The 25,593-nt window shown below is 37.1% G+C and overlaps 7 protein-coding genes across 10 annotated transcripts; 2 read left to right on the top strand and 5 right to left on the bottom strand.

The window, feature by feature from the left end:
• Positions 1-3,205: 3,205 nt before the first annotated feature.
• On the top strand, positions 3,206-8,401 carry LOC9327212 (mediator of RNA polymerase II transcription subunit 34). Of its 2 annotated transcripts, XM_002893800.2 has the most exons (20): positions 3,212-3,341; positions 3,555-3,775; positions 3,881-4,027; positions 4,189-4,404; positions 4,506-4,610; positions 4,908-5,012; positions 5,100-5,222; positions 5,383-5,471; positions 5,630-5,666; positions 5,754-5,787; positions 6,013-6,065; positions 6,140-6,217; positions 6,315-6,380; positions 6,660-6,726; positions 6,826-6,879; positions 7,054-7,161; positions 7,248-7,312; positions 7,500-7,578; positions 7,771-7,973; positions 8,064-8,401. In XM_002893800.2, exons 1-20 carry the CDS (start codon positions 3,278-3,280, stop codon positions 8,262-8,264), a joined length of 2,115 nt encoding a protein of 704 aa, XP_002893846.1. In that variant the 5' UTR covers positions 3,212-3,277; the 3' UTR covers positions 8,265-8,401. The 2 variants fall into 2 exon arrangements, with proteins under 2 accessions (XP_020868794.1, XP_002893846.1); XM_021013135.1 differs by lacking the exons at positions 7,248-7,312; positions 8,064-8,401 and having other exon boundaries at positions 3,206-3,341; positions 7,771-7,801.
• A 41-nt stretch (positions 8,402-8,442) lies between these two features.
• Positions 8,443-10,124, bottom strand: LOC9327211 (MATH domain and coiled-coil domain-containing protein At1g31390). Its single transcript, XM_021013152.1, has 5 exons — positions 10,091-10,124; positions 9,734-9,898; positions 9,489-9,655; positions 9,090-9,316; positions 8,443-8,954 (listed from the first exon to the last, which is right to left on the bottom strand). The coding sequence occupies exons 2-5, from the start codon at positions 9,838-9,840 to the stop codon at positions 8,625-8,627; spliced, it is 831 nt and encodes a 276-aa protein (XP_020868811.1). The 5' UTR covers positions 9,841-9,898; positions 10,091-10,124; the 3' UTR covers positions 8,443-8,624.
• A 1,033-nt stretch (positions 10,125-11,157) lies between these two features.
• On the bottom strand, positions 11,158-12,219 carry LOC9327210 (MATH domain and coiled-coil domain-containing protein At1g31400). Its single transcript, XM_021010472.1, has 3 exons — positions 11,965-12,219; positions 11,589-11,815; positions 11,158-11,505 (listed from the first exon to the last, which is right to left on the bottom strand). Exons 1-3 carry the CDS (start codon positions 12,206-12,208, stop codon positions 11,158-11,160), a joined length of 819 nt encoding a protein of 272 aa, XP_020866131.1. The 5' UTR covers positions 12,209-12,219.
• Positions 12,220-12,987: 768 nt separating this feature from the next.
• On the bottom strand, positions 12,988-15,447 carry LOC9329907. The gene is made up of 7 exons (XM_021013139.1): positions 15,152-15,447; positions 14,935-15,071; positions 14,593-14,841; positions 14,295-14,429; positions 14,015-14,197; positions 13,705-13,866; positions 12,988-13,587 (listed from the first exon to the last, which is right to left on the bottom strand). The coding sequence occupies exons 1-7, from the start codon at positions 15,411-15,413 to the stop codon at positions 13,147-13,149; spliced, it is 1,569 nt and encodes a 522-aa protein (XP_020868798.1). The 5' UTR covers positions 15,414-15,447; the 3' UTR covers positions 12,988-13,146.
• Positions 15,448-16,157: 710 nt separating this feature from the next.
• On the top strand, positions 16,158-20,557 carry LOC9327209 (LRR receptor-like serine/threonine-protein kinase FEI 1). Of its 2 annotated transcripts, none has more exons than XM_021011135.1 (14): positions 16,158-16,362; positions 16,866-17,076; positions 17,166-17,301; positions 17,378-17,449; positions 17,527-17,598; positions 17,700-17,771; positions 18,153-18,224; positions 18,308-18,379; positions 18,574-18,662; positions 18,755-18,913; positions 19,016-19,348; positions 19,427-19,672; positions 19,758-19,891; positions 19,975-20,557. In XM_021011135.1, the coding sequence occupies exons 2-14, from the start codon at positions 16,977-16,979 to the stop codon at positions 20,191-20,193; spliced, it is 1,776 nt and encodes a 591-aa protein (XP_020866794.1). In that variant the 5' UTR covers positions 16,158-16,362; positions 16,866-16,976; the 3' UTR covers positions 20,194-20,557. The 2 variants fall into 2 exon arrangements, with proteins under 2 accessions (XP_020866794.1, XP_002893845.1); XM_002893799.2 differs by having other exon boundaries at positions 16,167-16,362; positions 19,424-19,672.
• Positions 20,558-20,681: 124 nt separating this feature from the next.
• Positions 20,682-22,548, bottom strand: LOC9327208 (pentatricopeptide repeat-containing protein At1g31430). The gene has a single exon (XM_002891100.2). It carries the CDS (start codon positions 22,450-22,452, stop codon positions 20,740-20,742), a length of 1,713 nt encoding a protein of 570 aa, XP_002891146.2. The 5' UTR covers positions 22,453-22,548; the 3' UTR covers positions 20,682-20,739.
• Positions 22,549-22,642: 94 nt separating this feature from the next.
• Positions 22,643-25,505, bottom strand: LOC9327207 (SH3 domain-containing protein 1). Of its 2 annotated transcripts, XM_021011136.1 has the most exons (11): positions 25,334-25,505; positions 25,178-25,239; positions 24,735-24,848; positions 24,585-24,654; positions 24,366-24,514; positions 24,140-24,241; positions 23,856-24,056; positions 23,722-23,784; positions 23,281-23,637; positions 23,119-23,193; positions 22,643-23,025 (listed from the first exon to the last, which is right to left on the bottom strand). In XM_021011136.1, the coding sequence occupies exons 2-11, from the start codon at positions 25,235-25,237 to the stop codon at positions 22,897-22,899; spliced, it is 1,320 nt and encodes a 439-aa protein (XP_020866795.1). In that variant the 5' UTR covers positions 25,238-25,239; positions 25,334-25,505; the 3' UTR covers positions 22,643-22,896. The 2 variants fall into 2 exon arrangements, with proteins under 2 accessions (XP_020866795.1, XP_002891145.1); XM_002891099.2 differs by having other exon boundaries at positions 25,178-25,505.
• Positions 25,506-25,593: the final 88 nt, after the last annotated feature.

Raw genomic sequence — 25,593 nt, 5'->3', positions numbered from 1 at the left:
AAAATGGACATCTAAAGGAGGCATTTTTGAAAAGAGGCACACCAAAAGGGGTATTTTTAACAATTTCCCTAATTCTAATGATTTTAGATAGCGACATGTGTCATGATTTAAATTACAAATTTATATTATTTATATCAATTTTATTTTCTAAGTAGAAATATGTGATGATTTTAAGTAAAGTTTTATATTGTTTATTTGAAATTATTGAATATGTAAGAACTATATATGATTCTTCTTTGTTTTTGATATTTTGAATTTAATTATACTATTTCAAAATTGTTTATTTAAATTTCAATGTTCATATTTGAATTATATAAGATTCATATATCATCGTACTTATAATTTTTTGAATTTATCAATTTTTGTTGATTGATCATAAAGTCGTTGCAATCGAGTATATAGGAATCAAACCCGCAACGTTAGCTTGGAAGGCTAAGGGATTTAGTCGATTTATCATCTTTATATTTTTAAGGTGTCTAACTAAAAACCACTTTGATTTCATTTGCCAACATTCTGATGAATATTTTTAATTTTAGTTCTTCATATAAGTATACCATGAGTTATTTTGCTATGTGATATATCTTTCATTCGAAATAATTTTGAATTAATAATTTTATTGATTAAAAAAACAATGCAACAGTAAAAAAGTAAAATATTTTGTACTTTTGAAAGAAAATTTCTACTTACAACGTTGGTAATTAATTTTTTGTTAAATTTAATTTTAATTTAAAAAAAAAAAATCCGTCCATCGGACAGATCCTTATCTAGTATTAATATATAAGGCAGCTCTCACTTTTAGTTTTATTGAATTTGTTATCTTCCGTGTTCAAAAAATCGCTAGGCGCTAGTCGGGCGGTGAGGGTGCGCCTAGCGCCTAGCAAGAAAATCGGGGATTACACGGGGATTAATCGGGGATTAGTTTTAGGGCTATTTAATATTTTAAAAACATATTAATCCATTATAATTAAGAAATTTATATAATATTGTTTTTAAAATTGTATTAAACACATGAAAACAAGATTTTAATTTCAAATTTATGATTTTTATACAAATTACGAACATAAGTAGGACGTTTTGATTTTTGGATGAAAAAAAAAAGTTAAAAAAAAAAAAAAAAAAAAAATTGGGCTAGGCGCCGTCTAGGCGGGCTAGGCGGCCGCTTAGGCGGTCTAGGCGGACAAAAAATCGGATCTCCGATTTTTCTCACCGATTTGGACAAAATCGCCGCGGTGCTCCTCCGATCAGCGCCTAGGCGGCCGCCTAGGCGGCTAGGCGGCCGATTTTTAGAACAGGGGTTATCTTCATTATATCCTTTTAACACCATTTATCTTACTCCTTTTGTTAGTAAGTTAATTTTCTTTTCCAAGTCTACGCATATTGTTTGAACCATTTTATTCGCTATATATCTACACCGGTTGTTCCACTACAATTATTTGGAGCTACAGCTTTAGAGTTGTATCTTAGTTCATATCAAGATTGTCTTCTTGGGAAACTTGCCTTTGACTGGATTTGTTATATTAAAAATTGTGCAAGCACGTGTTTGCAGGTAAAATCTAAAATGAGAATCTGTGAGCTAAGTAAGTGCTTCGCTGTTTCATCAACTGGTCTAGCCATAGCTAGCCAGTGCTTCAAAGGAATGATGATGACACAAGCGCTGATGTAATTGGCAAAAATGTAGTTTTGTCGTCTAGTGCTTTTTAATCAAGAGGTAGGGGATTGATCTGTGATCCGGTATGGGTCGCAGATTTTGTTCGGTCCCGACATGTTTGTCGGTTTATTTATATACTACTAGTCTACTATATATAAGTAAAATAATAATTATAGTGTATTATTTACATAAATATGTAACATTAATTATTATCAGTATATATAGCTACAAATCTAAAAAAATCTTAGATTAATAAATAATAAATCAAAAAGCCTAACTTTACATAAATATTTACATATTCATATCATGAATACAGTTAATAGTTAGGATGTTAAAATGTCTAGTCACGCTTTTCCGAAAAGTTTTCGTAGGTCATTTGGGCATATGTCACATACCGAACGAATCCATTATCCCTCCAGGCTCCATCCAGTTCACTTTGACCTCACTCGCTCCTCTACTTTCATTCAGAAAATGATTTCTATTTTTTATTTATTTATTTATATAGCATACTTTTGATATACTAATCGGGAAAAATGTCATTTAAATCATCACTTGGCCATTTTGGTTGGTTTAAAGCATGAACTCTGGACCTGGTGATTTAAATCATCAATTTGATTGAACCTGATGATTTAAATCTTCAAGTTTATGTTGACTTTCAATGTAATCACGAATTCTCGTTGACTAAGCCAATTGAGGCACATCGTTAACTGTCTAAACAGAGCAATCAGACGAAGAGGAAGATGGAAATCATGTTGGTGTAAAAGAAAAATTATGTGATGGCTTCGAAATGCCAGTTATGCGATGACATCGTCTTATTGATCCGTTTAACCAGTTAGTGATGTGCCTCAATTGGCTTTGTCAATGAGAATTCATGATTAAAATGAAAATCAACATAACATTGAGGATTTAAATCACCAGGTCCATAGTTCATGCTTTAAACCAACGAAAATGGCCAAGTGATGATTTAAATGATATTTTTCCCTATACTAATCCCCACAAATCCACATCGTTTCGAATAATCTTTAGATAAGCTTAGCCCTCTTCTTCAATGAATACTTTTTCATGCGTACTCGTTTACTTTCTTTTTTTCTTCACGCGTACTCGTTGTTATGATGCAGCTAGCTATTTGAGACATGAATATCGTAAAGCTTAAACTTGAATTATGTATTTATGTAACAGTACCGACCAAAACAGTCACATTTTATTCAGTCAAATTAACCATAATTTATTATTCTTATAACCTCACATTCTCACAATCATCTTACCAAAATTAGTAGGTATCTTTGTATATACCATTACTCTAAATTTACAACTTAAAATAGAGTACGGAAACTAATAGAGTAATAAAAACTACTATAAAGTTTAAAAATCATGAATCATATTAGTTATTAAACATGTTTCTTACCTAAAATAATAATAATAATAAACGTTTTTATTCACATATGCTCAATAACATTTTATGATTAAATTAACTAATTAAGCATACGTCAAGCATCATTAGTTACGTTCCAAGTAAAAAGCCCATTCAGATTATTGTAGCCCGTTTAAGGCCCATTATGTTCTGCTTCTTGTAGCGACGCCGACGACGAAAGGGTAAACACGCCGCCGTTGATCCAGCCGGAGAAATCAATGGAAAGTGAAGCGATTCAAGAGGAGCTTCAGAATTTAGACGTCGAGTTAAAGGATGTTCAAGGTTAACATTGCTTCGTTTTCACCATTTCCTATTTTTGTCTCTGTTCTTCGAATTTGTGTTTCGGTTGCTTCTGAGGTTTGAGTTTAATTTTAGACTTCATAGCCCTGGATTATTGCCTCTGATGCTTGATGGTGTTAGGAAACAGAATGGGTTAAGTGAAAGTTTTGGTTTTTGAATTTGTGTTAAATTTTTTGATTGAAATTGCTTTTGCAGGTCAGATAAGTGCTTTGATTGAGCATCAAGATAGATTATACGAGAGGAAGTCTGAGTTAAAGACATTGTTGAAAGCATTAGCTACATCAGGAAGTCCTGTTGCATCTAGTGGCTCTAATGCTATAGAGAATTGGTCTGAGGCATTTGAGTGGGATTCTCGTGCTGATGATGTTCGGTTCAACGTTTTCGGTATATCCAAGTATAGGGCTAACCAGAAGGAAGTAAGTGACTTCTGCATTTTCTGATCCAAAATGCGATTCTTGTGTCCGCGTTTGCAAGAAATTAGTTTGATGATCAATTTGTTGTTTCTTTGGATGATATGTCAGATTATTAACGCTATAATGGCGGGAAGAGATGTTCTGGTGATCATGGCAGCAGGTGGGGGGAAGAGTCTTTGCTATCAACTTCCCGCTATACTTCGTGGTGGGACAACTCTTGTTGTCAGTCCTTTACTTTCACTGATTCAGGATCAGGTTAGTATTAAACTTATGAATTTAGTTTGTAGAGCCGACCTCACAAAGAGATCATGAAACGGCTAAAATTTACAGAATGGTGAACTTAAGTAACACTTGATCTTTTAGATATTCTTTGATTATATGTGTGTTATGACCAATTATTGTTTACGATTTTTCAGGTTATGGGTTTGGCTGCTCTAGGAATCTCAGCCTACATGCTGACTTCTACTTCTGGCAAGGAAAATGAGAAATTTGTGTACAAGGCACTTGAAAAGGGTGAACATGACCTCAAGATACTTTATGTAACACCAGAGAAGGTATCAAAGAGCAAAAGATTCATGTCGAAGCTTGAAAAGTGTCACAATGCTGGTCGCCTCTCTCTTATATCAATTGATGTAAGTCTCTCCTGGTTTTAGTTTCTTACTCAGAAAATTTACCATGCCACCTATCTTCTCCCTTTCTGCATTTCAATTTCCTTTGTTTGGTTCCTTTGCAGGAGGCTCATTGTTGTAGTCAGTGGGGTCATGATTTTCGCCCTGATTACAAGAACTTGAGCATCCTGAAAACCCAGTTTCCCAAAGTTCCCATGGTGGCTTTAACTGTATGTTTTTGTTATCATTTACTCTATTTTTAATTCATCCACTTTTTTGTTCTATATGGAATACCTTGTGAGCTTAAATCAGTCAACACTAGGGAGCTTGCTTCACCTTACTGTGCTTATCATAATGACCAATTTTCTTCTGAATTGAGCTCTCTGAACTTGCGTACTCGCTAGTATTGTTTAGGTATTCTGCTTCAGTGGCTGCAGAATGTCTGATTCTGTAACAATCTTTCAAAAATATTTTGTAGAAGGTTTAATATTTCATTTTTTCCTAATTCTTATGTCTCTCTATTGCAGGCAACTGCTACACAGAAAGTTCAAAATGATCTGATAGAGATGCTGCATATTCCTAAATGCGTCAAATTTGTTAGCAGTGTTAACAGGCCAAATCTCTTTTACTCGGTATGCTTAGTAATGATTTTTAGTATACTATTCTCATGCTGTGGACAGTTTGTAGGCGTGAACATGAGCCAGTAAATTGTCTTGCAGGTCCGAGAAAAGTCGGCAGTTGGTAAAGTGGTGGTTGATGAAATTGCAGAATTCATACGGGAATCATACTCTAACAATGAATCTGGAATAGTCTATTGTTTCTCCCGGAAGGAGTGTGAACAGGTTTGTAACTAAAATTCACACATCATCATATGTACTTAACTTAAATATTTAAATCCTATTTTCTTTTGCACCATTTATCTTTGTCCATTAATATTGTTCTGTTGAACGAGAGATCAGGGAAGAAAGCTTACATATTTTGTCTTACACGCAATGGTGATAGATTGCAGGTGATTTACGAGAGAGAGGGATCTCTGCTGATTATTACCACGCAGACATGGATGCAAATATGCGCGAAAAAGTTCATATGCGGTAAGCTACTATTTTTTAAAACATGTGGTGCATGGTGCTTACCTTGAACCCGAGATTCAAAGTCCAGCTCTGATGCAGCTCGACTCTGCTCTTGATGATCAAGTTATTGATGTGCAATTTGCAGCATTGCCTGATTTTTTGTTGTGTCATGTTCACAGATGGAGCAAGAACAAGTTGCAGGTCATTGTTGGAACAGTACGTATATTCTCTGTTATCATTCCATTATTTAGTGGTACAGTGATCTACATTAATCAACTTTAATTAGTAATAATTGCTTTGCAGGTTGCCTTTGGCATGGGAATCAACAAGCCTGATGGTTAGTAGTGCTAACTTTTGTTTAGTTGATATCTGATAAACTTTCACTTTCAGTTTTCCTTAGTGCAGATTTCTCTCTCGTGGAAGTTATATTCTTCCAATTACATAATACTAGTAGCTACTGATTTCGGAAAATCAAAATATTTCTTAAGACCACCATCCTTCGCATTTTATTAATCACCATTCTTACTATCTTCTCCAACTGATACATGGGGCATTGCTGTAGTCAGGTTTGTCATCCACCACAGTTTGAGCAAATCAATGGAGACTTACTACCAGGTTCCAGTCTCTTGTCCACTAAAACTTGATATAGTTATAAGGCTGCCTCTTATCACCTAACCATCATACTGTAGGAGAGTGGCCGCGCTGGTCGTGATGGCCTTCCATCCGAGTGCATCCTCTTTTTTCGTTCGGCTGATGTTCCCAGGCAGGTATGCTGCAATGTTACTGTACCCTTCTTATCTGTGCTGTGTATATATGTATATATTTCTAAGATTTAAAATGATGCTTTTATTTTCTCCCCAACAGAGTTCCATGGTCTTCTACGAGTATTCTGGTCTGCAAAATCTCTACGATATAGTAAGATATTGTCAGGTACGCCGTTTTATTTCCTTTTCCTGAAGAGTGCATTATCGTTATTGCACCTGTAAATATCTGGAGCAAGCTGTGGCAATCAGCACTTTGTATTGGCTAAAAGCACCAACTTTTAAGAGACTTGTGTACCTTGCTCAGGCTGCTTTAGATTGACTAAATTGTTTTCTTCTGTGTACTCTTTAATCTTTATCTTGTCCAACGTTATAGAATCATGATCTTAAAATGTTCTAAATTGTACGCTATCTTATGAACAGTGGTTTCTGAATTACATTGTTGCAGTCTAAAACAAAATGTCGTCGTAGCGCATTTTTTCGTCATTTTGGGGAACCATCCCAAGATTGCAATGGTATTCTTGTTTACAGTTGTCCACTACTGATAGATTTTGTACTAGGTCCATTGATTCGAAATTTTCTGATGGGCTAATCGTTATTCTAAATTTGTTAAGGAATGTGTGACAACTGTGCCTTATCAAGTGAGGTCAAGGAAGTTGATGTATCGGGTACGTCCCTACATTCAATTGTTGTTTTTCTGAAATACATTCTTTTCATCTTCTGCCAAAAAAGTTTCAGCTTATTTTGTTTCAAGGATTAACAGTTCATTTGCAATTTCTCAGCAACTATCAGCTGTATGTTGATAATATCATAATGACTTTTCGGTGTCATGATTTTTGCAGACCTGTCTAAGCTCGTGGTTTCTATGGTGCAAGAAACGCAATCCAAGGATCAAAGAGTGACGATGTTACAGTTGGGTGACAAACTCAGAAATAAGCACAAGGATCTAAGTTAGTCATGTGTTTTTTCATTTCATTAGTTTCAACTGCATTAAATTTTTGTTGCTATTGATTTTTACCTCTGTGGTTAACCCTAGGTGCTGAGTTAAAGAGAGACGAGATAGAACATCTCGTGATAAAACTGATTGTTGACTCAGTATTGGTAAGATCATTGTCCCTGTTTAAATTCTCTGTCAGATTGTATTATTGACATGTGATAAACCCAGCTCAAGATAATAGCATGTCCGACAAAACAAAAACTGTAGTATCTAGCAATGCCTTACAATCTCTGTGATTGTGCCATTAGTCTCTTCGGGCTGTAATTGAGTTTTGTTTTTTTGTTTGTCCAGAAAGAAGAATTCCAGCACACACCATACTCGACAAATGCTTATGTAACAATGGGACCATTGGCCAACCAATTGTTGCAAGGTAAGGAGTAAGACATTGTCTTCTTTTCAGGCTCACATGAACTTTATAGGCTTCAGGAAATGCAAATACCCTTTTTCTCGGTTTGGATGAAGTCAAATCAAAAGAAGCAGTAAATATTAGAAGCATCATTTATGGGTTTAGTGATCTGACAAAACTCTTAAAACAAAAATCTGTCCTTGTATTTCGGAACAGGAAGAAAGACGATCAAAATGGAAACCTCTAGCAGGCAAACCAAGAAACCGAAAAGAAGTCTTTCATTTTCCGGGTTGGAACTTAACCTCGACGAGCTACGTAAAGAGATATCCGCAGCTGATGGAAGCATACTCCCTCACACGGTTCTCTCAACTCAGCAGATTAGCTTGATAAGTTCCCAAAAACCAGTTTCATTACAAGAGGCGAGTTTGCGCTAGTAAAATTTGGGTTCAATGATTTTAATTATATGTCTAATGGCTTACCTTTAAAGCTTTAATGGTTGGATTTTGCAGTTGGAGAGTATTATAGGAAAACTGAAAACAGAAAAGTATGGAGACAGGATTCTAGAAGAAGTGATGAGACACGAGGCAGTCTCTGAACAACTTGTTGAAGATCCAACAAAGGAAGAGACATGTAATAGCAGATCAAGAAAGAGAGCTAAGACACAGAAGGATGCTATATTGGTAGAGAGCAGTGGAGAAGAAGAAGCTTGATGAATCAATTATCTTCTAATTCAATCATCGTAGCTGTTCGGAGAATTATAGGTCTTCTCTGTTCAAGATTCCAAATTTACACTATTTTTATGTTAGATTTTAACCAATTTTAATAATTAGAAATTCTTTTACTACCATTTTCTGCATAAACTTCATCGTCTCTAATCAAGTAATCATCATCAACATAAATTCAAACAAAGTGCAATAAAAGAAACGTAGGGAAACCTTAATGACAACAAGACTCTTGATCTTCTCCAAGATTAAGAGTACTTTGTTTTCAAAACTAAAACTAAAAACAAACCGACCAGAGAACACCAATGAGATCCAAACTCTTAACGGACTAAAGTCATCAAACAACATTCATCTTAAGAACACCAGCAGAGTCTCCATGTCTACGCACGTTTGCTTCATGTCCTTCAATTCTTCCTCAATCTCTTGCAGCCGAGCCTCACCAATCTCTTTCAGTTTCTTCTCCAACCAATCCAATTTAAACCCCGCTTTTGTCACACAAGTTAGTGTACAGTATGCATTAGCCAGATCAGCATTGGAGAGTTCCTCGGGGGATTGGCACAGACTCTCTGACAAGCTTAGTATGCTATTCAAGTATGCTGTTCTCAGGTGTGGGTTCTTTGGACGGAATTGTGATGCAATGTCTGGGTGCTTTATAAAAAGACTCTTCACAGATTCTACCTGAAAAAAATCCATGTATAGAGTAACTCTATCAGATAGCAGCTTTTGGTGACCTGAAAACAGATCCACAAACCATATTTGCAGCTTGAATAGTGAGCGACTCTTAGGATATGTATTTGAAAGTACTTTTCTTACCTGTGAAGGAAGAACTTGAAACCCATTGACATCGATGCTTTCATTTACTAATGAAGTTTCCTCTAACACATCTGACTTGCCAACAACTTCAAGAACACCAACCTCGGCAACAATCTTGATTTCTCCATTCACCAGAAACCCACCATTTATGTCAAGAAGTTCGGTAAGGGGAACCATTGATTGGAAACCCCAGCTGACACAATTCTGATTAAACCAGGGTTTTCCTACTATAATCACAAAACATACTATCTGCTTTAGTCAAAACAAGCATTTCACAACACATACATATACTCTCACTACAACACAAGTCCCATGAGTCCATTACAAGTGGAACCATAAAATATTAAATTAAATTTGTCCGCCTTAGAAACATAATCAAGAAAATGTTGGAAGAATCACCTTTCTGTTGGGAGAGTTTCTCCGAAGTTTGATTAACAACAGTTTGGCGATACTTTGTGTCTCTTTTCCAACCATAAGGCAAAGATTCAGAATCAGCAACAGCCAGAAACAGAGACAAACTTTTATTAAGACTATCCCCATGTCCCTTGGGATAGGCCACAAGACGCCTGCAAGTATAAAACCAAAACCAATAAAGCAAAGTACAATATCAATAAACGCAATCATTAGAGAACAAGTTTACTTACCATTTGGAATCACCAACTACGAAATTATCAGAACAAATTTTATCAGATGGCAAAGAGGAGAAATTCTTAATCGTCCAGGTTATCTTCTTTTCATATTGCTCCTCCATTGTTCTTGAGTAAGACTCTTCACAACCAAACTAACAGATCTTGAAGATAAGTTAAAACCTAAAACCCGAGTGGCACACAACCAAACTTGTTAATAAAATAATAATAATAATCAAACAACAGTTTAAAGACAAAACCTAAAAAGGAAGAGAGAAAGATTACACTTGAAGCTTTTAAACTGAGAACAACACACACATAGACACAGACATGAGACAACTATAGACTAAGTAGCCACAGTTCCAGAAAACGCACCGGTATTAGGTCACTTTGTTTTAAAAAAACCTAATTAGGTTTGAATAGGAATCGTGTTGATTACGCTTCGGCTCCTCGCAGCTCCTAGGTTTGCTAATAGGACGAGTATACATATGTGAACAATAATAGTTTAGGGATCTACATGTAATTTAATTAACCCTAGTCACTCTCTAATGTCTGTATATAAACCTGTAATCAAATTCTATCAATACTAAGAAACATTTCAGCCTCTATAACTTATTGATGCGGCTACATCTATTGATCATGATTATAATATATATATATATATATATATATATATATATAATGAATATCTAGCTTAGTAGACTATTCAAGGATGTTGTTCTCAGATGTGGGTTCTTTGGACGGAATTTCAATGTAATGTCTGGGTGCTTTTCAGACAGGTAAGCTGCAATTTTAGTGTAACCTGCTTATCTCTGCTGTGTATATATCTAAAATTTCATTGACGCTTTTCTTTCTCCCCCAACAGAGTTCAATAGTATATTTTACGATATAGTAAAATCTCTATCTATGATATAGTAAGCTATTGTCAGGTACGTTGTTTCATTTCCTCTTTCCTGAAGATCATATTATTGTTATTACATCTGTTGATGAGACACGAAGCAGTCTCTGAACAACTTGTTGAAGATCCAACAAAGGAAGAGACATACAAAAGCAGATCAAGAAAGAGAGCTAAGACACAGAAGGATGCTGTATTGGTAGAGAGCAGTGGAGAAGAAGAAGCTTGATGAATCAATTATCTTCTAATTCAATCATTGTAGCTGTTCGCGCGGAGAATATAGTTCTTCTCTGTTCAAGGTTTCAAACTTACACTATTCTTATGTCAGATATTAACCAATTTTAATTATAAGAAGTTCTTTTACTACCATTCTCTGCATAAACTTCATTGTCTATAATCAAGAAATCATCATTAACACGAATTGGAACAAAGTGCAATAAAAGAAACATAGGGAAACCTCAATGACAACAAGACTCTTGATCTTCTCCAAGATTAAGAGGACTCTTTTTTCAAACTAAAATGAAAAACAAACAGACCAGAACACCAATTAGATCCAAAGTCTTAAACAGAGTCGACAAAAGTCATCCTCATCGTCCAGCGTAAACTTTTCCTTCAAGTCCTTCAAATCTTGCTCAAGTTGTTGCACCCGAGTATCACGAAGCTCTTTCAGTTTCTTCTCCAACCAATCCAACTTAAAACCGGCTTTTGTCAGAGAAGATAGTGTACAATGTGCATTGGCGAGATCAACACTAGAGAGTTTCTCAGGGGACTGGCTCAGAATCTCAGTCAAGCATAGTAGGCTATTCATGTATGTTGCTCTCAGAAGTTGGTTCTCCAGACAGAATTTTGATGCAATGTCTGGGTAATTTTTAAAGAGATTGTTCACAGAGTCTACCTGCAAGGTAAACATGGACGAACCTTCTCAGATAGGAGTTTTCGAGACTTGAAAACATATATACAAACCATATATGCAGTTACCTGAGAAGGAAGAACTTGAAACCCATTGACATCGATGCTTTCCTGAACTAATAAAGTTTCCACTAACACATCTGATTTGCCAACAACTTCAAGAACACCAACCTCGGCAACAACCTTGACTTCTCCATTCACCAGAAACCCATCATTTTCGTCAACAAGTTTGGTAAGGGGAAGCATTGCTGGGTAGCCCCAGCTAAGAGAATTCTGATCAAACCAGGATTGTAATTCTGTAAAGTCACGAAACATAGAACTTTAGTCAAAACAAGAATCGCACTGCAACACAAGTCCTACGAGTCCATGATAAGTGGAACCATAGAATATTAACTTTCTTTTGTCCACCTTGGAAACATAAACTAGCAAATGTAGAAAGAATCACCTTCCTGTTTAGAAAGTTTCTCCGACATTTGATTAACAACAGTTAGACGATATTTGATGTGTCTTTTCCAACCATTAGGCAAAGATTCAGAATCAGCAACAGCCAGAAACAGAGAAAAACTTTTATTAAAACCATCTCCATTTCCCTTGGGATAGGCCAGAAGACGCCTGCAAGCAAAAGCCAAAACCAAAAACCAATAAAGCAAAGGAACAACATCACGTAAACCTAAAATGAACGAAAACATTAGAGAACAAGTTTTCTTACCATTTGGAGTCACCAACTACGAAATTATCGGAATAAAATTCATTAGATTGCAAAGTGGAGAAATTCTTGATCGTCCATGTTATCTTCTTTTCATATTGCCTTTCCATTGATCTTGATGAATAGATATTAAATTCCTAGAACCGAGGCACACTACCAAACTTGATAAGAAAAAAATATCACACAACAACTTTTTTGTAGAGTCACTTCACTTTAAAAGCATCTAATAGGTTTGAATGTGATTCGTATTGATTACGAAAACTTGAGGAATGTGAAAACGCTTCGGTTCTTCATAGCTCATTGGTTGGCTGATAAGCAGAAGAACACTTAACTTTTCCCTAAATCATTTTCAAAAACAGACTTAATAGTTCCAAGCAAAGGAACACTTAACTTTTCCCTAAATCATTTTCAAAAACAGACTTTCACCAACAACAAAAAAAAAAACAAGACATTCATCGTTTTATATGGCTCATACTGAGAAAGTGTTAAGTGTTGCGAGTCCCGAGTTCTAAATGTTTTCTCCCCATATTTCGTTCCTTTATTTTTTTTCACCAAATCTGATAAAATTATGATATTTACCTCTTCGACCACATAATCAAGTTAATGGCCAATAAATTGAATAATGTTAGGTTATTGTATTAGGCGATTTGTGTAATTTAAATTATACAAATGTTTCACCTTCTTTATTCCTTTTGTCATATACCTTTTGGTTGGTCTATCTATCTTCCAACTTTGGCATCCATAGTGTTTGAACTAATAACATGAGCAAATTTGATCAGCCTCTAGCTCTTCATGACATAATACTTTGTTACAAGGAGATAGAAAAATCCCATTGTTAAACTTGCACCTCGTTTTCCAACGTGAAGTTGCTCTAAGTAATTAACCATACAAATGATTTTATTTCCACTTTTTGTCAGTCTCTCAAATGTTCTTCGACCCGGAGTCAAGCTTTGTCCTAAATCCTCGAACCTTAATTGAAACAATGTCCTGTATTTTCTTCACAAGGCCATGTCTTTGGCTTTGCTTTCTAACAGTTTCAATCAGAAGCCGGTATTCCAATAGCGTAGCCTCTGGTAAAGGTTCCAAGAACTCACACTTAGACAAGATCTCTGGAAGAGGAACACCTGTGACCAGGTTTGTGTCCAGTTTTGTTCTGTCTTTCTTTGTTTTTTCGGGTTCTCTAACCAGAGGACCATCAAGTGCTGAAGGAGATGCACCAGGAATCACTTCCCGTGTGAAGGGTAATGATCTTGCGGGTTGCAAGCAGAATTCTATCCACTGGTTGATTAATGGAGATGGGCCTCGGACTCTTCCTCCTATCTGTTCCGCTTCTTTACCAGAGTCAGAGACAGCTGGGATTGCCTTTGAAAAGTAATGATGCTTCACGGGTTAGAGTCCAGATATGTTATACGGTACTTAGGACAAGAAACATTCAGAATATTAGAGGAAGGATTAAGAAATTCTAAGAAAGTTACTTACCCATAGATCAGCCCATAAGGTGGCACCGGATTTGGGAACAATCACTGTAACATTAGACATACGTTTTGCAACAGGGATAACATCACTGCTCCACCCAACAGTGACCCAAACATCTCCAACATTGAAAGCTTTTAAATAGTTGTTACTGTCAAACAGTCTAATCTATAGGTAAAAGGGCAAATAAGATCAGCTAATATTGTCATTTTTTTTTCCTCAATAAGCATAGAGGTACCGTGCAACATGTCTAACTACACTTATATGTTCTGTTTAGGGTATGGAGAGATCGTAAAACCCAGATTATAGCAAAAACCTGTTTCATGAGTGATGCTAGATTTTTCTCCACGGCAATTCTTCCCCCAGGAACTTGTGAATCCAGGTCTGTCGTGTTGTATGATGCTCCCATGTATTTGAGAACAGCACCAACAACCTCTCTAGGAGAATTCACCATTGCGATCCTCCCTGCAAGCTCGGGTCGCCACAGATCAGCCCAGTCCTAAATCAGCAAAACGTTCAGTGATATTAACTACTTTTAAATAGGCACACCGTTACAAACATCTGGACAGCAATTACTACCAATAAAGTATACCAACCTCTATCGGAGCCAATTTATAATTCTGAAATTTGCTCTTTTTGTATGCTATTACCATGGTGCCCCAGCGGTACGGCACAGCCCACGTTTCACCGTCAGGAGCTTTTTCTCCCGCATAGTTCCTGCAGAGATAAATCTGAGACTTTCTAAGTCATGAAATGAACCCTAAGTACATTCCCAAGGTAGCAGAGGACGAAAAATGAAACACATGTAAGATTATGCCTATAAAATCTCTCAAACTAGTGTTCTTTCACAAAGACTCATATTCATATTGTTAAATCATTGATATAAATTCTCACCTTCCATTTCTCACTCAAGCCTTTATACCAGTCTTGATCTTCTATACCTTTCATTGGCTCAATCAGCTTCTCCCTAATAGCATGACAAAGCCAAGAATCACCAATGCTGATCATGTCAGCTGCGGCAGTTGAAGCGGAACCCTTTTGTCCTTTCCTAGTAGGCTTCGATAAATCAAAGAAAATCTCTTCAAGATTTGCTCGAAACCGAGTCTTTAACCTCACTCTCTTCCCTTGTGAGCTCATAAACTCCTAAATTTTAATCCAGAGAATCCAACAACATACATTTCAACAATAAGCTAAGATTCCAATAGAAATGGAAACACAGAGAAGTGAAACTAAAACCTTGATCCATGATGGTGGCACTGAGCCACGCAAGGCAACGAGTTTTAGCGGCACGGTCAGAGAATACACTTTAGACTTATAAGCTTCGAAATCTGCTTCCAACTTTTCATCTTCCACTTCAATTAGATTCTCTTCACCTGCAAAAACATCCATTGAAAATACAAAATTCAAATCTATTGAAACACAAAGAGCAACGAAAATATTCAATTTCACGCACCAGCTACAGTTTCTGTATTGATTTCATTCTCTGTAACAACAATCGGCGGAGGTAGTAATCGAGCGGAGGCCGGAGAACAGACGCGAAGGCTGCTTAAACCGAGGAACAACACAGTCGAAGCGGAGAGACCAACGATCCTCTCATGAAACCGTTCGCCTCGAGAAACTCTTGCGACGGTGATTCCCCTTCCTCCGTCGCGTCGGTTTCCACCGTGGAAGAAGCTCGCCGGCGGTTTCAAGGAAAGAATCGTCGCCGTAGCCATCGATAAAAACGTAAAGGTAACGACGACAACAACGAACAACAATGACTTCTAATCCAAACCGGTTTAATCCGGTTCAATCACCGTTGAGCTTATACCGTAATGGGCCTTAAAACGGGCCCAATGATGATTTAGACCATTTTAGAGATTAGGCTATTAGCTAAGGTCTAGCTGGCAATAATAATTGGGTTTTATACCCTGTTCTAAAAATCCCCGCCTAGCCCCGATTACTCCCCGCTTAATCGCTAGGCCCACTCTATCCGCCTCGATTAATGACTAATCCCCTAAAAAATCAGTAACCCGATTATTCTCCGCCTAATCCGATTACTTCCCGCCTAATCTTATATACCCCGATTATTTTTTAGATTGCAAGTATAAAAAACTTTTTATTTTTGTTATTCAATCATTTGAATGAAGAGTTTGTGATGTTTTACAATAATTTGTGTTCAAATTTAATAAAAATCATAAATTTGTAATAAAAATCATAAATTTTTACAATATTGGATTAATATATTTTAAAAATATTAAAATAACCCTAAAACTAATCCCCGATTAATCCCCGATTTTAATCCGATTTTCCGATTAATCGCTAGGCCCATGCCGAGCGCCCGAGTAGCGCCTAGCGATTTTTCAAACAATGGTTTTATAAGAGAGAGAGGTAAAGAAAGCGTCGGTTGACACGTGTGGGAGGTCAAGATCGGCACGTGCGCGACCCACTTCGTTTCTTCTCATTGGTCGTAAGAAGAAAGCATCTTCTTCTTCACACACTCTCTCTCACTCTAGTTTCTCTCTCTTCACACTTACCATAAATCACACAAACAAAAAAAAAAGTCGATTCCTTTTTTGTTTTTTTTTTCTTCTCATTAATAGTTTTTTTTTGCTTTACAGCTCAAATTAGTCGTCTTCTTCCTCTGTCTCTCAATTCTTCTTCCTCTCGGATCCATTTTTAGAGGTTCGTATAATTTTTACTAATTCTTTTTGCTGTAAAGTTTTAACCTTTGATATTGTGGGAAAGAGTTGGGTTTTGGGTCTTTTTCTGAATCGTGTTTTGAGATTTGGATTGTAAAAGACTGTTCGAATCTTCAGTTGTTATTGTGCTATAGGACTGGATGGTATCTGGGAATTTTGCAATCTATGTTAAGCTTGAGCTGTTTTTGAGCTCTTTGGTTGATGATGAATTTGGGATTTTTGGCAGAATTTAGCTCTCGTTTTCTGATTTTAGAAATTGGAAAGTGGGTTTTGGTTTTTGTGAGACGATTTCACTGTTCTTGGTAGTCAAAATGTAGGTGAGAGCATGCATAGGTTGTGTGGAGAGTGAGCTTGATGTCTAATTGAGAATTAGTTTTGTGGTTTTAAGCTAATGTATGAACGTTTCTGCTTAATGTTCTTTCTTGAAGTCTTCAGGGTACTAATCAAATATAATCTGATAAAAATAGTATTTCCTTTGCTTTTCAGAAGTTTACTTTGTTACGTGAACAGTTGGACATGGAATCATCAAATAACTGACAACCAAGAGGCTGTTTTTTCAAATGATTGGTAGTAGTTATATTATGCTTGCACAGTGCCATGATGGGCATCTGTGAGATGAAAAGCTGCTCCTCATGGCTTCTTTTGATCTCATTGCTTTTTGCACTATCAAATGAAAGTCAAGCAATTAGTCCTGACGGTACGGTGATATGAACCACTTTTACCATTCATAGCGTTCTGGACCTTTTATGGAGCTTTAATCCTTTTTTGCTCGTATACATTCTTCAGGCGAGGCACTTCTGAGCTTCAGAAATGCAGTTTCTAGATCAGATAGTTTCATCCATCAGTGGAGACCGGAAGATCCAGATCCATGTAACTGGAATGGAGTGACATGTGATGCAAAAACGAAAAGAGTTATAACCTTGTAAGTTTTGAATCCTGTCAGGGTTTTCTGGTTTTCTCTTCTGTATTTGTGCTCCCTAATGTTTCTTGTTTCGCAGGAATCTTACTTATCACAAAATAATGGGACCTTTACCTCCCGAGATTGGAAAGCTGGACCATTTAAGGCTTTTGTTTGTGCTCTCTAACCTTCTTCATTTTTATTGCTTAATATTATACTTCGATTCTGATCATATGTGTGTGATCGCAGAATGCTTCACAACAATGCTTTATATGGAGCAATACCTACAGCATTGGGAAATTGCACGGCATTGGAGGAAATGTAAGCGCTTTTCCAGGATATTTATACTGATTACAAATGGTTTCTGAGAGACCAATTCCAGTTGTTCATAGTCATCAAAATTGTCCAACTGGTTTTTGCAGTCACTTGCAGAGTAACTACTTCACTGGACCAATCCCAGCTGAAATGGGAAACCTGCATGGCCTTCAAAAGCTGTATGTTTTTTTTCCTCTTCCCTATACTTGCAAATGCATCAGTCTTTTAGTCTTTGCAATATCTATTAGTTTTTGTTTATTTACTTCTATCATCATCTAGGATCATTAAAACATATGGTTGACTGCATAATGTCTTCTCATGCTACATTATATTCAGAACTAGTTATACCTAAACTCTTGGTGAACTTATATAAGTACCGTAATTTGAAAAGCATGATAATGTTTACTTCGGATTCACTTGGTTCAAATAGTGGTTGTTTTCTTTTCTCTACTAAAACTGACTTATTACTTTTCTATTTTATTTTCAAGGGACATGTCAAGCAAGGTTGTTTTCTTTTCTCTACTAAAACTGACTTATTACTTTTCTATTTTATTTTCAAGGGACATGTCAAGCAACACTCTTAGTGGAGCTATCCCTGCTTCACTTGGGCAGTTGAAAAAGCTTACTAACTTGTGAGCACCTTAATCTCTAACTTCCGCTGTAATTTATCAAATTGCAATCCTCTGAATCTTTCTGTTTCATTCGTCTTATGAAGCAATGTCTCAAACAACTTCCTGGTTGGGCAAATACCTTCAGACGGAGTGCTCTCTGGATTTTCTAAGAACTCGTAAGACAACAAAAACCCTTTTCTCCTTGCAGGATTAGAAAAATGAAGCCTCTCAAGTTACATTTATACAGCTGATCTTTTAAAGCTTCGCGTATATTCGGGATGATTTTTTGAACCACAGTAACCATTTAGCTAGATTGTATCAGTGCTACTGAAATTTATAAGGTTCTCAAACTGATGCATTACTACTACAGCTTCATTGGAAATCTTAACTTGTGTGGAAAGCATATTGATGTCGTGTGCCAAGATGATAGTGGAAACCCTTCTTCAAATTCTCAATCAGGTAAAGCAATTATGTATTTCTGGTAATGTACAGGTTTTGTTGTGGCTCTCTATCAATAAAGTTATATTTATTTGGTGTCTTCTACATTATAGGTCAAAATCAAAAGAAAAACTCTGGTAAGCTGCTTATTAGCGCATCAGCAACTGTAGGTGCTCTGCTCCTAGTTGCACTCATGTGTTTCTGGGGATGCTTTCTATATAAAAAGCTCGGTAAAGTCGAGATTAAAAGCCTTGCAAAGGATGTTGGTGGAGGTGAGCCGTGTTGATTTCTTTGCACAGATATTATCTCGTAAACTATTGGAATGTTTATTTCTCTCTATCTCCTAAAGCTTCATTATGACTTTTTCAATTCAGGTGCGTCTATTGTGATGTTCCACGGAGATTTGCCTTACTCTTCCAAAGATATCATTAAGAAGCTGGAAATGTTGAATGAAGAGCACATAATTGGATGTGGAGGCTTTGGAACGGTGTATAAGCTGGCCATGGATGATGGCAAGGTCTTTGCATTGAAGAGAATTCTAAAGTTAAACGAAGGGTTTGATCGGTTTTTTGAGAGGGAGCTTGAGATTCTTGGGAGCATCAAACACCGATACCTTGTGAATCTACGTGGATATTGCAATTCACCAACATCAAAGCTACTGTTATATGATTACTTACCCGGTGGTAGCCTTGATGAAGCACTTCATGGTATGATCAATCTGCTCTTTATGGCTCTTTTCCATATTATGAATGATTCACTGAGAAGTTTGGTTCTTGAATTAGTAGAGAGAGGCGAGCAGTTGGACTGGGATTCGCGCGTAAATATCATAATAGGAGCTGCAAAAGGGTTATCATATTTGCATCACGATTGTTCTCCTAGGATTATACATCGTGATATAAAGTCGAGCAACATATTGCTTGATGGCAATCTGGAGGCGCGGGTATCGGATTTTGGTCTAGCCAAGTTGTTGGAAGACGAAGAATCACATATTACAACCATTGTTGCAGGCACATTTGGGTACTTAGCGCCAGGTAAATGCCTTTTAAGAGTCTTCACTTACATAAAGATTTGGTCTTTAATATGCTGAGAGTATCCCATTTGACCTCCACGTAACAGAATATATGCAAAGTGGTAGAGCAACTGAGAAAACCGATGTATACAGTTTTGGGGTTTTGGTTCTTGAAGTCTTGAGTGGGAAACGACCAACCGATGCTTCCTTCATCGAGAAAGGCCTTAATGTTGTTGGTTGGGTATGCAAATGAGATTCTTTTTCAATACTGATATTTTGATACGACAAATTTGACTAAAAAAGCTTTTGATTCATGATTTACAGCTAAAGTTGTTAATCAGCGAAAAACGGCCAAGGGAGATTGTTGATCGAAACTGTGAAGGAATGCAGATAGAGAGCCTTGACGCTCTACTATCAATAGCAACACAGTGCGTGTCTTCGAGTCCAGAAGAGCGTCCCACGATGCATCGGGTTGTCCAGTTGCTTGAATCAGAGGTCATGACTCCTTGTCCCAGCGAATTTTATGATTCCAGCTCTGACTAATTGCATAAACCCACCAGTCGAAACCTCGAGAAAAAGTAAACAGAATCTGATTCCCTGGGGAAAGCCTTCAAATGCAGTATCTATTCGATATCCGTTTTGCTCCCTGAGAAAACCTGCAAATACCGACGAAGAGCCATCATTTTCCAGTAATGGAACATAGTCTGTGTTGTGTTGCCATTTACTTTGCCCCTCCAGTTTTACGAGATTCGAGCCATTCATTTTCAGCCCCTTCTCTTTTTGTTCTGATTTTTGGTAAAAAAACTTTTATTTAAACGTGAAATTGAATTGTATAGTTGTGACCTTTGTAGAAAAAACTGCTCTCCTTTATGTTCTTTTGAAATAATCCACGTTCCTTCATCTTCTTCTTCTTCAGTCTCAAATCAATCTTGATTCAGTTACAGAAGCTGATCTCAACTGATATAAAATTATCGATTCAAAATAACCGGTTCATTAGCTTCATACTCATGCGCACTTAGACCATAAAGCAAGGAAACAAATGTTAATGATTTAAGGGCAGTAGTTAGAGAATGCATGTACAAGAAAGTTTCATCTTTCAATTTCTTCATGTTCCAAATCCAACATCAAATGTGTAGTTTGATGCAGCATTGAGTTGATCTCATCCATTTTTGGGTGTGATGATGGATCATTTCCAACAATAAATTCATGAGAAACGCCGTCAACCTCGATGGAGCTGCAACCAGGAAACTTTCTGATTCCCAAATCTTTCATTTTCCTTCTCACATTCGTTACATCTTCCCATCTATTAGCAGATGCATATACACTTGCAAGTAGAGTATGAGCACTGGAATCACTTACTTCCACTTTCTCGAGCTTTTCCGCTACCCGTTCAGCTATTTTTACATTCCCATAGTTCCGAGCAGCGCTAAGCAAAGAACAGTATACGGGAACTAAAGTTTTGTCTCTTTCACCATGCATCTTATCTATCAATTCCTCTGCTTCATCTAACAATCCAGCTCTGCATAGTAAGTCAATCAGACAGCTGTAGTGCTCTGATTTAGGCTGGATCTTATGTCTTTCGGTCATCGAATAGAAAATTCTTCGTCCTTCTGCTACAAATCCACCATGACTACAAGCTGTTAAAACCGCGACAAAGGTTATATCATCTAATCTGACACCAACATTTTCCATTTCGTAATACAAGTCCAGCGCTCTCCCTGACATCCCGTTCGTGGCAAGACCGTATATAAGTGATGTCCACGAAGCTGTGTCTCTCTCCTTCATTTCATAGAAAACCCCTAGAGCTGTCTCAATGCATCCACATTTTGCATACATGTCTACAAGAGCAGTGCCAACTACTTTATCTACTGTAACTCTGTTTTCACGTATGTACCCGTGGATCCACTTCCCTTGCTCTAAAGCTCCCGTTTGCGCGCACCCCGTCAATAGAGAGACTAGCACGAAATTATCCGGCCTAATTCTCGCAGTTTGCATGCACCTAAACAGTTCCAATGCCTCATCAAACCTATTAAACTGAACATACCCATTCATCATAGCTGTCCACAGAACAACATCCTTTACAGGACTTCTCTCAAACAACTCTCTAGCCTCATCAGTCCTACCATTACTAACATACCCAGAAACCATACTAGTCCAACACTTAACATTCTTGTCTCTCATCGAATCGAAAATCGCTCTAGCCTTATCAAGACACCCGCATTTACAGAACATATCCACCAACGCATTCCCAGTCCTAACACTCATTTCAAATTCTGTGACAACATACCTATAAATCCTTTCACCAATTTCCAGATTCTTCAAAACCGAACAAGCCGAAAGAGTGCTCACAATCGTACCCTCATCAGCCTTCAAATTGCTCTCCCGACTCATCCTCTGAAACACACTAATGGCATCCTCAAACCTCCCATGCCCAACATAACTAGAAATCAATCCATTCCAAGAAACAACATCTCGTTCAGGCATTTCGTCGAACACTTTGTGAGTGATCTCCATCTTACCCAAAGCCGCATACATTCCCATGAGTGAATTGCATACATAAGAATCAGACTCAAGCCCAGTTTTCACAGCATAACCATGAACCTTCTCACCTTCTATAACCTTCCTCAAACGTCCAATTGATTTCAGAACAACCGGTAACGTGAAATTATCAGGATACAATCCTTGTCCTCGCAATTCACCGAACAAAGCCAAAACTTTCGTGAAGCTTTTACTCTCCGCAAGAGATTTGAGCATCTTATTGTACATAAGAAGTGATGGAGTTTGTATAGAACCCATGTTCATGTAGCGTGAAGCTCTTTAGGTGTTGGGCCAAAAGTGAAGATACAAAATGTAAAGTTGTGTACTTTGTAGAAAGAAACTGATCTTCTTCTGCATAATATAACGAATTATCCTTTGTTACCAAAACCCAGAAACAGAGTCTTAATATTCTTCAAAGATCATCTTTTAAACTTCAAAAAGAATCAAACTTTACTGAAACAAGAAGGATCATTATCATATCAGAGTAAATTACAGAAGAAGTAGAGGACTTATCAACCAAAAGATAAAACAGGATTCTCAAGAGTTAGACTCATGATGCTACATAAGAAAAAGGAAGAAAACACACAAATCATATCTCTTACATAGATCATATTTACTCGTGGAGACATATCTTACTTACGATGAAGGAAGAAAAACACAATCATATCTTACACATACTTTTTGTAATGTATTTGTTAAAGAAAGGGATCATTGTTGTTTGGGGTTTGATTCCACAATCTTGCTCGCTGGAGCTTTCTCTTGTTTCTCAACGTAAGCAGACGGAAACCATCCGGCTTTGCCCTTGTATTCTCCTTCTGACCAGCCTGTCCCAGCAACCTGAGTTTGTTTCATTAAACACAAGAAGATTGTTAGATCATTTTGTTTTCTCTGTTTTGTATGTATTGTTGAAAAGGGTGGCGGGAAATGTACCTGTCTCACAATTACATAATCATCGACAGCGAGACTTAGTTCCCCTGGGGCTTGAGCATCAAACGGGTGCACAACCTGTTTAAACAAGCCAATATAACTCTTGTTCCTAAGTATTTGTATAATCAGACTCTAACCGAGTTTAAGTGTTTTAAAAGGCATTACCTTTGCAAGAAAGTAGGAATCATTTTGACTGAGAAGGTGATGGTTGTGATGATCATCAGATCCATTGGACTTCTTGATCTCTTCCTGTGGACTAGGCTTGATTTCTTTCTGGTGATTGGATTTGGTTTCTTCTTGGGGACTGGACTTCATTTCGTCCTTGGGAGTGGGTTTGGTTACTTCTTGGGGATTAGACTTGATTTCTTCTCGACGACTTGATTTGATCTTTCCCGAGGGATTTGATTTGATCTCTCCCGAGGGATTTGAATTCGGTTCTTCTTGGGGAAGAGAAGCACTATCCTCTAAATGTAAAGTTGGTGACTTTGGTGATGATCCTATAGCTTCTTCCTCGGCAATCATCTGAATAAGAAGAAGGTAACCAGATCACGTGACTGAGTATATGTAGTCATTATCTGAAGTATATAAACAGAGCGAGTTACTGACCTCAGAATGTAGCTTGTCGAGGATCTCAAGGGCATTACGATGATATGATCTTTCAGCTTCAACCTGCGTTGGTAATTTCATTTCATATCCAATCCAGGGACAAGTAAACAATCATGAGCTTCGAGGGAGATTACCAGAGCACGGAGGCGCTGAGAAGTTACGTTCTGCTGCTGATCGTTGACTTCCAACATGGCCTTAGTAGCTTCTTTGCCAAGAGTTTTCATACTTGATTTGAGCTCAGCTAATCTCGATTCGGAATTCTTAAGTTTTATGTAGGCTTCTTCAGAAATATCAGATTCCTTCAACTTTGATCTTCTCCTCAGTACATCAGTGGCCTATTAATAAAAAAAGCGTTAACTGCCGCAAGAAATTCAAGGTGCCTCAAAACAAACACAAGAGAACATCAACAAGACTTTACCTGAGCTTCAACTTCTTGTCTCAGCCTGTCATAGTGATTCACTAAGTGCCGAGCATCCTCCAAAGGCGCACTATATATCATTGTACGAATTGGTTCACAAACCTACACAAATCAAATTCTGAATCTTTATTAATAAAGAACCTATAAACTACACTAACAAAGTTCTCGAGAAGCCCTGCACGGTAAAAGATTAGAGAATGGAATGAAAATGTTCCAAAAAATTTACCTGCTCACTAAGAACCCCGAGGAGAGTTTCCCTCTCGCCTTCCACCGACTTGTAAGAGGTCCCAAAGTGATGTGAAACTCTTGAGAGAGGAGTATTAGCATCAGGATTCTCATCTCCATATTTCTTAAAATCTTCAGCAAACTTCAACCCTATGGACATACACCATTACAAACTTGATCCCAAGAAGTATATATAATGAAGTATGAAACAAGAACATACCTATCTCTACAACCTTCGTGCCTATCGCAATGAAACCTTCGAGTCCACGAACAATATTCCTTTGCAAACGCTGTGAACAGGAGAATTTTAATAAACCAAAACTAATCAAAATTCCGAGAAAGCCTAAAAAAGAAACCAAAGTATCTTTACCTTAGCAGCCTTAGTAGAGCTATAAAGATCTTGAAGTTTCTGATGACAATGAAGCTCTTCTTCATCAACAACAACAGCATCAGCATTAACATGCCCTAAATGCTTCAAAACCGCCTGCACAATAACCAGATTTTTTTAATACAAATAAAGAAACCTACAGAAATAACACAATCTTGTCTGAAATTGTAAGGAAATCTAAACCTAAAATCATAAAAAAAAAAGAAAGGTAAAATCAATGTCTAAAACAAGTAAAGTCCATACTTTTCACCTAACTATATAACCAATTCATACCTCAACAATCCTATCTACCCCAAGACTATAAAATTAAACATCACCACTTCAAAGATTCCACCTTTATTAGAAACCCACCCAATAACTTTTTCTCAGTAACCAGACATAAATCTAAGAACACAGAAATCTATTAAAAAAAAAAAAACCCCCACTTGTTGTTGCCTGGCGACTTGCTCTCTGAGCTTAGCCGCTTGCTTTCTTATAGCTTCCATGACTGAACCAAACGAAACGAATCAGACTCAAGTCGGTTTCTTCAGTACCAAACCAATAGATCGAGAGGTTTTGCAATAAAGGGTAGTTGAGATTACTTAATTAGAAGAAGCAGAGAGATAAAAAGTTGAGTTTTTTTGCAATGGATCTCTCTTTAACTCTCTTCTTTACAGGTAACAGTCGGAGAAACAAAAAGGTAACGACAATGGAATGAATTTTAGTGGAGAAAGTTGAAGAAGCTTAACTCCTTTGGTTTCAACACTTTCTTTTTGAGTGGTCTTCAATTTTGTACTCATTATTAATAAATTTATTTTTATTTTTTAATGATGTCCTTAATCGTTTTTAATTAATGAAAGCT

Source organism: Arabidopsis lyrata (assembly GCF_000004255.2).
Source record: "Arabidopsis lyrata subsp. lyrata unplaced genomic scaffold ARALYscaffold_1, whole genome shotgun sequence".
NCBI classification, from domain to species: domain Eukaryota; kingdom Viridiplantae; phylum Streptophyta; class Magnoliopsida; order Brassicales; family Brassicaceae; genus Arabidopsis; species Arabidopsis lyrata.
The sequence above is the reverse complement of the archived record's forward strand: the minus strand, read 5'-3'. Positions and strand labels throughout refer to the sequence as shown.

Bases quoted from the DNA above. Each gene is read 5' to 3' on its own strand.
- LOC9327207 (XM_002891099.2), bottom strand. From the start codon at position 25,237: ATGGAAGCTATAAGAAAGCAAGCGGCTAAGCTCAGAGAGCAAGTCGCC. The intron at 24,849-25,177 runs GTGGGGGTTTTT...GTTATTGTGCAG, and splicing joins AAGTCGCCAGGCAACAACAA to GCGGTTTTGAAGCATTTAGG. The intron at 24,655-24,734 runs GTAAAGATACTT...TCCTGTTCACAG, and splicing joins GCTCTACTAAGGCTGCTAAG to CGTTTGCAAAGGAATATTGT.
- LOC9327209 (XM_002893799.2), top strand. From the start codon at position 16,977: ATGATGGGCATCTGTGAGATGAAAAGCTGCTCCTCATGGCTTCTTTTG. The intron at 17,077-17,165 runs GTACGGTGATAT...TACATTCTTCAG, and splicing joins TCAAGCAATTAGTCCTGACG to GCGAGGCACTTCTGAGCTTC. The intron at 18,663-18,754 runs GTAAAGCAATTA...TCTACATTATAG, and splicing joins TTCTTCAAATTCTCAATCAG to GTCAAAATCAAAAGAAAAAC.
- LOC9329907 (XM_021013139.1), bottom strand. From the start codon at position 15,413: ATGGCTACGGCGACGATTCTTTCCTTGAAACCGCCGGCGAGCTTCTTC. The intron at 15,072-15,151 runs GTGCGTGAAATT...ATGTTTTTGCAG, and splicing joins CAATACAGAAACTGTAGCTG to GTGAAGAGAATCTAATTGAA. The intron at 14,430-14,592 runs GTGAGAATTTAT...AGAAAGTCTCAG, and splicing joins GCTTGAGTGAGAAATGGAAG to ATTTATCTCTGCAGGAACTA.
- LOC9327208 (XM_002891100.2), bottom strand. From the start codon at position 22,452: ATGAACATGGGTTCTATACAAACTCCATCACTTCTTATGTACAATAAG.
- LOC9327210 (XM_021010472.1), bottom strand. From the start codon at position 12,208: ATGTTTTCGTTCATTTTAGGTTTACGTGATGTTGTTCCTTTGCTTTAT. The intron at 11,816-11,964 runs GTGATTCTTTCT...GTGACTTTACAG, and splicing joins GAAACTTTCTAAACAGGAAG to AATTACAATCCTGGTTTGAT. The intron at 11,506-11,588 runs GTAACTGCATAT...TTTACCTTGCAG, and splicing joins TTCAAGTTCTTCCTTCTCAG to GTAGACTCTGTGAACAATCT.
- LOC9327212 (XM_002893800.2), top strand. From the start codon at position 3,278: ATGGAAAGTGAAGCGATTCAAGAGGAGCTTCAGAATTTAGACGTCGAG. The intron at 4,405-4,505 runs GTAAGTCTCTCC...GTTCCTTTGCAG, and splicing joins TCTCTCTTATATCAATTGAT to GAGGCTCATTGTTGTAGTCA. The intron at 6,218-6,314 runs GTATGCTGCAAT...TCTCCCCAACAG, and splicing joins CGGCTGATGTTCCCAGGCAG to AGTTCCATGGTCTTCTACGA.
- LOC9327211 (XM_021013152.1), bottom strand. From the start codon at position 9,840: ATGGAGGAGCAATATGAAAAGAAGATAACCTGGACGATTAAGAATTTC. The intron at 9,317-9,488 runs GTGATTCTTCCA...TTGTGATTATAG, and splicing joins GAAACTCTCCCAACAGAAAG to TAGGAAAACCCTGGTTTAAT. The intron at 8,955-9,089 runs GTAAGAAAAGTA...GATTTTTTTCAG, and splicing joins TTCAAGTTCTTCCTTCACAG to GTAGAATCTGTGAAGAGTCT.